This window comes from Gadus macrocephalus, chromosome 19 (genome assembly GCF_031168955.1).
Source record: "Gadus macrocephalus chromosome 19, ASM3116895v1".
NCBI lineage: Eukaryota > Metazoa > Chordata > Actinopteri > Gadiformes > Gadidae > Gadus > Gadus macrocephalus.
Genome location: NC_082400.1, coordinates 1,243,208 through 1,253,325, shown reverse-complemented (window position 1 = coordinate 1,253,325; position 10,118 = coordinate 1,243,208). Strand labels below are relative to the sequence as shown.

The 10,118-nt window shown below is 44.5% G+C and overlaps 1 protein-coding gene and 1 long non-coding RNA gene across 2 annotated transcripts; one reads left to right on the top strand and one right to left on the bottom strand.

Moving 5' to 3' along the window:
- The first annotated feature begins 2,871 nt into the window (after window positions 1-2,871).
- LOC132447851 (uncharacterized) lies at window positions 2,872-4,291 on the top strand. The gene is made up of 2 exons (XR_009523233.1): window positions 2,872-3,210; window positions 3,685-4,291. It is a non-coding gene; the product is annotated as an uncharacterized LOC132447851 (long non-coding RNA).
- Window positions 4,292-4,707: 416 nt separating this feature from the next.
- LOC132447991 (uncharacterized) lies at window positions 4,708-6,663 on the bottom strand. The gene is made up of 6 exons (XM_060039054.1): window positions 6,309-6,663; window positions 6,151-6,226; window positions 5,824-6,075; window positions 5,353-5,524; window positions 5,068-5,216; window positions 4,708-4,949 (listed from the first exon to the last, which is right to left on the bottom strand). Exons 1-6 carry the CDS (start codon window positions 6,510-6,512, stop codon window positions 4,708-4,710), a joined length of 1,095 nt encoding a protein of 364 aa, XP_059895037.1. The 5' UTR covers window positions 6,513-6,663.
- Window positions 6,664-10,118: the final 3,455 nt, after the last annotated feature.

The following is a 10,118-nucleotide window of genomic DNA, read 5'->3' as shown; positions in this document are numbered from 1 at the left end:
CCCTTCTCCTTCTCCTCCTTCTCCTCCTGCTCATCCGCTCCGTTCAAAAGAGCTCCTCTGTCTTTCATCGGTCTGTGTGAAGATGAGACTCACATGGGGTTAGGCTTGGTGCAGAATCTATTAATTTATTCAGCCTTACACAAATGTTGTTCAGAACATTTTGGTGTCATCACATATTGGTCCAGTCCATCAAGAATTTCTCTGTATCTCTCCCAGCATTCTGCCAAGGTTCCCATTGCTCTGTGTATGTGTGTGTGTGATTCTATATGTGCGCATGTGTGTGTGTGCCTGCGTCTGTGTGTGTGAGTGTGTGTGTGTGTGTGTGTGTGTGTGTGTGTGTGTGTGTGTGTGTGTGTGTGTGTGTGTGTGTGACTGCCTGCCTTTCTACCTGTCTGTCTGTCTGTCTGTCTGTCTGTCTGTCTGTCTGTCTGTCTGCCTGTCTGTCTGTCTGTGTTTGTGTCTGTCTATCTGTGTGACTGTCTGTGTGTGTGTGGTTAAGTGTAATGTTGTATTAGTACTCATGTGCCATCCATCATGTCTTACAGCGTTTAACCGTTGAATTCTTGACCAGTTTAACCCTCATCACCGTTGAACTCCTTCAGTCAGACGCCCGGACTAATTTCGCCAGAGAGAAGCTGTCCACCTTCTACCATATTATCATTATTATTATATATTATGATCATGTTTTATTTCCAGAGAACCTAGCAGGTAGGTCAGAGTAGGAGTGCCTCGTCCTGATGTTTTCAGCTTTAGAAGATGGGCATAACCCACGTCGACGACCGCTACACCCATGACTGGAAGCCCCGCCGCATTCCCACGGTGGTTGTTTTGCAACGGACCATCATCCACCACCCTGGTCAAGACGCCGCCATCTGTAGTCAAAGGGGGGCCGTCAGGAAGGTTGCCAGGTCGCTCTATACCAATCCACCCTCTCTCTCCACCCATCCCCCCACCACTCACTCCTCCACCCCATCACTCACTCCTCCACCCCACCACTCACTCCTCCACCCCTCACTCCACCCCCATCTCTCTCTCTCCAACCATCCCCCCACCCCCACTCCTTCACCCCCCTCCACTCACTCCTTCAACCCCCCCCACCACTCTCTCTCCAGCCCCCCCACCCCTCACTCCTCCACGCGCCCACCCTTCACTCCTCCACCCCTCACTCCTGCACCCCACACCCCTCTCTCCAACTGCCCACCACAGACTCCTTTACCCCCCCACCCCTCACTCCTCCATCCCCCCAGCTGTCACTCCTCCTACCCCGAACCTTCAATCCTCCACCCCCTCCTCCCCCCAACCCTTCACCCCTAAAACCCCCCACCCCTCACTCCCCAAGCCCCCCACCCCTCACTCCACCCCCCCCCCCACCCCTCAATCCTCACCTCTTCCTTCTCGCATCGCTTCAAGGGGGAGTCATTATTAGGAGGTCTTTCAACTTTAATGTGGGTCTCTCTCTAAGGCGATCAGAGCTGCAGTCAGGGTCTATATATATATATATATATATATATGTAAATATACATATCGTGGGGAATATCACAGTCTAATTTCCTGTGATATTCCCCGCAAGAGCAGAGTCCAATGAGGCTGGGAGGACACCACTTTCTGCCTCTGCATAGACCCATGTTCGGTCTCTCTACTGTTTCGCTCCGTCCATATCATAGATAGTATATAAAATGGATGTAGCATCCGGGCAGACCTCAGTTATTCCAACTGCATCCAATTCTCTTGGCTTATGAGCGTCGCCATCTTGTCATAGTTTGACTCCTCCTCATTCCCTCTAACCAAAAAAGGGCATTTATGTGACGTCGGCAGGAGGGAGATACGCCCATCTAGGTGACGTACACCGAATTAGCTCGTAGCTCATTCGTTTTTTAAACCATCGGTTGGTACAGTTCACCGCAGAGCAAGGCATTTTGGCACCGGAATGAACAATAGGAATGAACGCAGCCGAGGACAAGATGACGGAGATAGCATGCTTATCCTGAAAACTAGCCTCCGAGGCAAGCTGAGGGTCAGTGGCTAGCTGTCACTCAAGACGCCCAGCCCCTAATTATTCATACATTCTAACCTCAAATCAAATAAAAACTAGCCTGCAAAAAAAAATTAACCCCCCTCAGTGTTGTCATGGAGATATGAACAAAACATATTGACTAGAACGTTTTTTGGACCAGGCTGTAAATAGGTTTAATAACACGGTGAAAACGGCCTGTTTAACAAGTGATTCAAAGAAAAATGGCTCACTTTTGGTACCACCTCGACCTCGTAGTGGCCACCCGGTGCTACTGCAATGTTTGTCACTTCCGTATTGGATGCTGGTAGAACTCGCTGTGGTTGGGGCTTGGTCCATATCTATTTCTCTATTTACAGTATCAACTAGATTTACTCTATCCATGTGTTTGTCCCGCTGTATTTGTTCATCTTCATCATCTTATCCTTCAATCGTATGTTTATTATATCTATCTATCTGTGTATATCCGTCTGCCTGTCCTCCACCATCTGTCTGTCAATCCATCCATCTGTCCATCTTGTATTGACATTGTGATTTACAGACCACAGCCGTCAGTGAGCTGGCTGTGATGCCTGGCAACACGCTCTATCAGAGTTCCTAATTGGCTGCCAGTTAGAAGAGTTGGCTCAACAAAATGTCACAGCCCCTCCGATAGGCTGCCAGTAAGCGAGGTTGGCTCATGCTTAGTTCGTACATTTTTTTTACGGCTGGGATTAACAGCCCACCTGAGCTGTCACTCTGCCTGACAGGTGGGTGTGTAGAGAGTGTAGCCTGAGACCATTCCATTCTATATCAAAACCATTGATCTAAAGGCTTAAAGCCCATGGTGCAGGTTAACCGGAAGTTTTGATTAATGGGTACATGAAGCACTCAAAATATGTATATAAAGTTAGAAATGTCTCCAAAATGGTGTTAAAGTCCAGTTTTTGTAGTTTTTGGTTAGTAACGGTTATTTTTTACGCAATTTGGTGATGACGTCACGTAAGGTAGACGCATACTAGAACTAGCATTATGGCGGACGGGGATGAGGAAGAGGTAGCAAGACCCACTGTCAACATTTATGATGGCCCACAGCCATATAATTTCGAACCGGTTAGGCGTATGAGGGGAAATGAGGAAATACCGAGAGCCGATGGCCGTCAAAGACAAATAAATGCATGGTCAGAGGAGAATGAGTGGAGAGTTGGTGAAGTGTCCTGGTGAGTTGCTACCATTTAGAAACGCAGCAAGGAGCGCTGGAGCTAGTAGTCTATGAACAGCAGTGCATACAATAACTTATTTTTTTTTACTGTCAGTGAATAGCATCGAATGAAAGTCAACGTTTTCTTTATATCTAGTGACAGTGATTATGTCATTGGCTCAGATAAGTACCCTAAACTTAGTCAGAAGATCCAGAAATAGAAGGCATATTATGCCTTCTATTTCTTCTAAATATGGGCTAGCTTGACAGTCCCACCTGTGAACCCCTAGTGTTTATTCTAAGCTTTTACCTTTCTCTGGTGAAAATGTTGTTTGCAAACGTAGCCGACGCCGAGTAGGCTGGTTATGTCTTCAGTGTGATTATTTTTGATAGTGCTAACTCGTTTTCCTCGTGATTGATTGTCATTGAAACTGTCAGGGTACCGCTTACCGGGAGAGAGCAGTAAGCGTGTCTGTGTCGCTGTGTTTGGCAGGTGTCTGTGTGGGCGGTGTCGTCCCATGGAAACTGTGGTGGAGAGCTTGTGTTGTAGGGAGGTGAGCGCGTTTTGGTCGCTGGTCGAGGAGCTCACCCCGCGGCCAGCAGATGTAACGTGCCTAACGCAGCATCCTGGATTTGAGGCATGCTGCCTGAATCCGTTTGTGCTAAAAATAGCATACACACACTTCAGGCAGGATCATGGTCCCCTTCAAGCCAGCACGCACGAGTATGTTCATGGTTTATGTTTACTTTACAAATCTTTTTACACTGAGTCATTTGAACCAACAGTTATAGGTGACAGGAGATGTGTTGCATACACAATAAACATGCATAAGAAACAGGCTTAAAATGACGTTTCCAACCTACTTACAGAGTTTTAAACTTAAGAATCTTTCCTACTTATCCCTAGGCAATACCGGTACACTGCGTACAGGCAAGCTATACGCTGGGCTTATGGCGTTTTAGGGAGGAGTATAAGGAAGCCTCTACCCTCTTGTGTGGTTTCAACCATCAGACAGCAATTCCAGAATGATGACCAGACCTATCAGGGCTTTCAATGGCCTAGTTTGGATGAAAATGAATAAAAATAATAGTTATGCTTATTCTGTTGTGATCATTCAATTGCCCTTAAAATGTTATTAAGTACACAGAACACATGCATTTTGGATAAAAAAAAGTTGATTGGCATTGCTTGTAATGGTTACTGAACAAAGACACAGGTTGGAATTAAATCTATATAAAAAAATGGTTAGGCACAAAACATACAAGGAACACTGATGAAGGGCTAGACCCGCAATGTTTAATTCTAATTCTAATTAATTCTGCAATAGTGTAGTCATACCCGAGGGTCAGTTGATGGTTCTCTTTCTCTCACACACACACACATGCACACTATTTCATGCATGCATACATGCAGTGATACATGCAAAAGCACATCAAGCAGACACAGTGAGCCCAGACAACACCGCACACAGAGGTTGACAAGGCACAGGTAAAATGATTACCAAATTATTTTGAATTATATACAAAGAAATTTCATGCAAATAATAACAACTAAATCATTGGACTTGTCCGTGGTTTTCTTGAAGCGTGACTGCCGGGCTAGGTAGAGGCTGATGGCCTCCTCCTTAGGAATCTGTTCGAAGGATTTGGCGATGGGGGCGGGTGCATCGGAGGACAAATTGGCGCCAACCTCTCGAAGAACCGCGGGTGAATTGGCGTAGCTCTCCCGAAGGGCCTTCATTAATGATGTTGCATAACCTGCAGACATAATAATAATAATATTAATAATAATAATAATATTACTTTATAAAGATCATTGTCACTGATCACTCGTGCGCCATCTCAAAATATGATAGAACTGCCTGACACTGCTTACCGTATGAGGCTGCCTCTTTGATGGGACGCACCACATGGGCACCTTTTCTGAAGCGCGGATACCGCACGCAGTACTTCTCCGTCCCGTCACTTCTCCGTGCTGTCTCGCGATTGGCATTGTGATTATAATGCAGCGCCGCTAAGAGAAGCCTACAAAATAACACATTTGAGAAAACCTTTGAAACTTGGTGTATGACAAAATACTACAATAGGCACGTTAATAGGTACTATTATTACTATAAAAGGCATAATAATTGGCAGTGTTATTCCATTGGATAGCACTGACCTGCTATACATCCCAAGGTATGAAAACCCAGTGTGCTTGGGCGCGAAGTGCAAGATGAGGGAGTGGTAAGCCTCAAGGGAGAAGGTCTGGTGCTGTGGAGACAGCTGACGAACATCTTTCAGCAAGGCAGCCCTCATCATTATGTTCTCCAACTTGACTGCTGCCAATGAGCCTGAAAAGACCAAGACAGGTAGGCAGGGAGGCAGACAGACACACAGACGGAAAACGTACAAATAGACATTAGACAGGAAGATGGATACAGACAGAATTCCTTTTTGAAATGGAAACACATGAAATTGTCCTGCATATGAATTATAGCAAACATAAACAGTAAACAGAATGTTATGAGATTGCCAGGGAATGAAAAAATAATTTCATCACAAAGGTCACATGTCAAAGCATCCAGACAATTACTCAAAGACAGCAACTAAAACAAAACTATGTAGAGCGTGCATAATACCAGTACTGTACCTGGGTCCAGCCACTCTTTGTTGCGCTGATCTTCGTCTAGAGGGCCATGGGCACAACTGGAGAAGGCAGGGGTGTCATGGTCATGGATGTCCTGGATGTGGTTCACTAAACTTCTCCATTTGGCCTCCATGACCGCTGGGTTGCCATCTGGGGTTGAGGCTGCAGTCCAATAGAGGTGATTCACTATAGCTGGCCTCCACAACTGTAGTTGGTCACACTCTTTGGATGCTGCATCCAATGCCTTCCCCAGACCTGTTTTAGAACAAATGGTATTAATTGATATGCACTAACAAAAACTGCTTCAAGGTTCCAACAATGGATACATACTTTTGGCAATGTGCCACACGTCAAAATAATGCTGTGTCCCTTCAGGGATCAGCTCCTCTCTCACCCATTTGGCAACCTAAGGAGAAAAAAAACACTAACATCCAGCTTCAGTGCAATTCAGATATTTACATTCTATACTGCATTTTTATTGTAAATACCTGGCGATGTCGGTCCGTGATCAGCGTTGCCAAATGCAGGTTGTTTCCCCTCAGCAGGGCAACACTGCGCTTGAGCCCTTCAAGCTCACACCATGAGCTGTTGGGGACCTCTGAGCTCTGCAACATGACATAACAGTGTAAGTGTAGAATGCTGGTGGTGTTGAAGGAGGCGTTAATGAACCGAAGCGTTGCTGGTCCAGGCATTATGATACACTACTCTAGTTAGGCAATACACAATAAAGCTCTATGCATGGTTGTAGTGGAAAGATGTTATATTAAGATACAATCCTTTTACCAAATTGCAGAGTTCATTTCTTTGTCTAATAACATCAGGTTTACCTGAACAAGCTGAACATCCACCACCTTGTTCACTCTGTCCCCTATCAGAGAGTATGACCCATACTTTGCGCAGTGCCCAGGAGAATCTGACCTGGAATTAATTACAATTTATGTTTCAAGTTTTTAAAACCATGGTCTGTAAAGACAATCCACCATGTCAACTGCAAATGCCAACTAAAGCCACCCTACATGATAACAAATAACAAAATCAAAACGTGGAACTGGTCTAGCTCTCACACTGGTTTACCTGCAGTCACCAGCAAGAACTAGCCCGCCATCCATTGCCCGTAGGTCACTAAAATTCTTATCATTCTGCCAGGCCTGAACGATTACAGGGATGGTGTAGCGGCGCTGATGGCGAAAGAAACTGCTGGCACTGATGCACTGCAGGCCAAACAGGGTCAACATTCTTAGTGTCTGTGTGGCCAAACATCCAGTAAAATGAATGGCCCCACTTAACAGGAGGTTGCAGGTTGGCATGTTCCTGTGGAGCATTGGCTGGTTTTGCCAGAAACGGTGGTAGCCACATGATGCACAGACCTAGATATGTAATAAAATAAAATAAAACATTGTAATCAACAGTATATCAGGATTCAATATAGAGTAAGTACTGTACATTACTGGTCAAAGGTTTCATATTTTCAATGAAACACACATGACCAATACAGTATAACACTCAAATATGATGGCATCACAAACCAGCAGACTTAAGCCAGCCTGGTACATACATTGTAAATTAACTGGCAAGACAGTCAGAGCTATCAGATTGTAATTAGATATTCAGATTTTCTAATCAGATGGCCACGTAAACAAAACTGCATAAACAAAACTGTACCTGCTTGATCTTAACAAAAGTTCCTTCCTGCTGCACAATGCTACTATCCGACCTCTCACAACAGGCCGGACAGATGGCAAAAAGGCCCATCAGCTCCTCTTGGCAAACAATGAATTTGTCAATGCAACTACAACAACAAAAAATGAGGGGGAGGGGGGCGGTGTCATTCAAACTAACAAAGCATTGAGCATTCAATATGGTCTATGTTGGTTTTCGATTATCTCACTTGTGGTGGGGGTCACACGTGTAAGGTGGCTCCTCATCAAACAATTCCTCCTCATCCATCGGCTCTTCGGGCACCCACGACAAGTCACTGATGACAGTGGTATTATCATCATCATCGTCGTCAACTGTCTGTTCAGGACTAGCGAGGGGAGTGGAGGTTTGTGGGCTGATTGAAGTCTGTGTGCCCACGCTAACCATCTTGGGCTTCAGGTTAACCTGCACAGCTGTGGCAGAGGCAGTAAACATACCCAAACATATGACAATCATGGCAAATCTAAGCGGCTATGTTTTGGTGTAGGCTATGTATTCATTTCATCAATGTGTATGGAAATGTCCTACTTGCAATGTTTTAGACATAATATCTACCCCTTAAAATACCAAAGATTTACCGTGAGACCATCGGGGGGGCTTCAAATAACATTGTGTCCCAGCGTCAGAAGTGGAGGAGGGCAAGGGCTGATCCCCAGTATCGACACTCTCCACAGTGTCTACACTGGCCACGGTCTTCTGCTGTGAGGCGTCTGTCAACATCTTGCGAAAACAAATATAAAAAAGTATATTAGTATAAAGTATAATAATAATAATAATAATACATTTCATTCAGAGGCGCCTTTCAAGACACCCAAGGTCACCTTACAGAGCATATAGTCATCATAAATTTTTTAAAAAACAAGACATTGTGGAAAAAAAAATAAATAAAATAAATTATTGATATAAGTATAGTATATATAAGTATATAAAAAAAGAAATCACGGTCACGGTCAAATACAGTATATGTGAAAGAGAACCGTAGCAGTCTAGCACTAACACAAAACGCAAACACACTGTTGTGAAAGCCGCTTGATGATGACGATCACTGATCCAAACACTAGCCATGAAGCTTTCATGACGATATGGACATTTACTTCAGGGCAATTTTGTTTTGGCTCATATTCGTGAATCACGAAATATTCTCTTCTAATGTCCAGTGGCGGCGCCAGAAATAATTTGTTGCAGTTGCTTAACAGTTGCTGTATGAATTCAAGAGGTTGCTGGTCAAAAAAAAAAACCTTGATCAAAACACCTGAATTTGGCAGAGGCACGGCCGGGAAGACATTTTCGGCACGGGTTGGGGTGGTTGCGGTCCCGTACGAGGCAAGTTTACAGTACAGTAACAACACAGACTAATCGCACCACTGTGATTGAGTGTGATCGTATCATTTGACAGTTCAACGTGCGCTATCTTTCTCCCTCTCCCTCACACACGCACAGACATAAAGACGTAAAGACTTAGAACAATATAGAGGAAGATCTTTAAGAAGGCCAACATGAAAATAGCCCAGCGGCATGTACACATTCACTGCTAGTCCAGGTGGCACTGCGGCCACACGACATATAACAAACAACATAGTTCTCTCAATCAACAGCCCGTCAGCAGTCCCCCAACTACAAGGTTAGCTGTCCTGTCAATAGTGGTGAATTGCACATCTCAGACCCACCGTCGCCACGGTACATTCCAAAGCATTCACATTAGTTGCTTGCGCGATACGTCTCAAATGTAGGCCTATGTGGAACATTAATACAATAGTTGCTATTATTGTTGATACTATTATACTTCATAATACTTCTATAAAGGGCAGATCATACCAGGCTACGATAAACCCATCCTTTGGTATGAGCCAAACCTAGAATCTAGTTCTACTTCAAAACAAAATCACATGGGCCCCAAGTCAATATGCTGCGACGGGCAAACTTAATAACCAAACGGCCTACCTTAAATCGATGTCTTGATCACAGGACGTCTTGCAATATTCCACTTTAATCCATACGGTTTAACACACCAACATTGCTAGCAAGCATGTGCTAACATTGTATTGCTAATTCAGAACTGTGTAGGCTACAATATTTTCTTCCGTTTCTTCAGACATTGCCCACATCCAAAATGTGTCATGTATAAAAATATAAGCCTATGCTAATTATATTATTTTAACTAAAAGGAGGTACCGTATTACAACAAATTAATATATCAAGACACATCGTGTGATTCACAACACAAAATGAAAAAAGAACTTGCAAGCATGCCCAACGCTCGGGAACTGGGCACGGTGAGGGGGAGGGGAGGAGAGGAGAGTCCCAGGCTGACTCGTGTTGATTTGAACGACAGTCCAGTCACGGCCCTGAAATGTTGACGCTACTCACTGATTATGCACTTAATCTGGTGATTCATATGACAGGAATGGTCGGTATGGTGACGGGTACCGCATTCGGCCATAGGTTTAGTTGAACTTATTTAATACCATTTTACGGGAAATGGCATTATTTCAAATATGTTGTTTGAGTTTGACAAAAAATCAGGGGTTGCTCTGGGGTTTCTGAGTAATTGCTTGGAGTTGCTTTAGCAACGGCAAGCAACCGTTTGGCGCCGCCCCTGC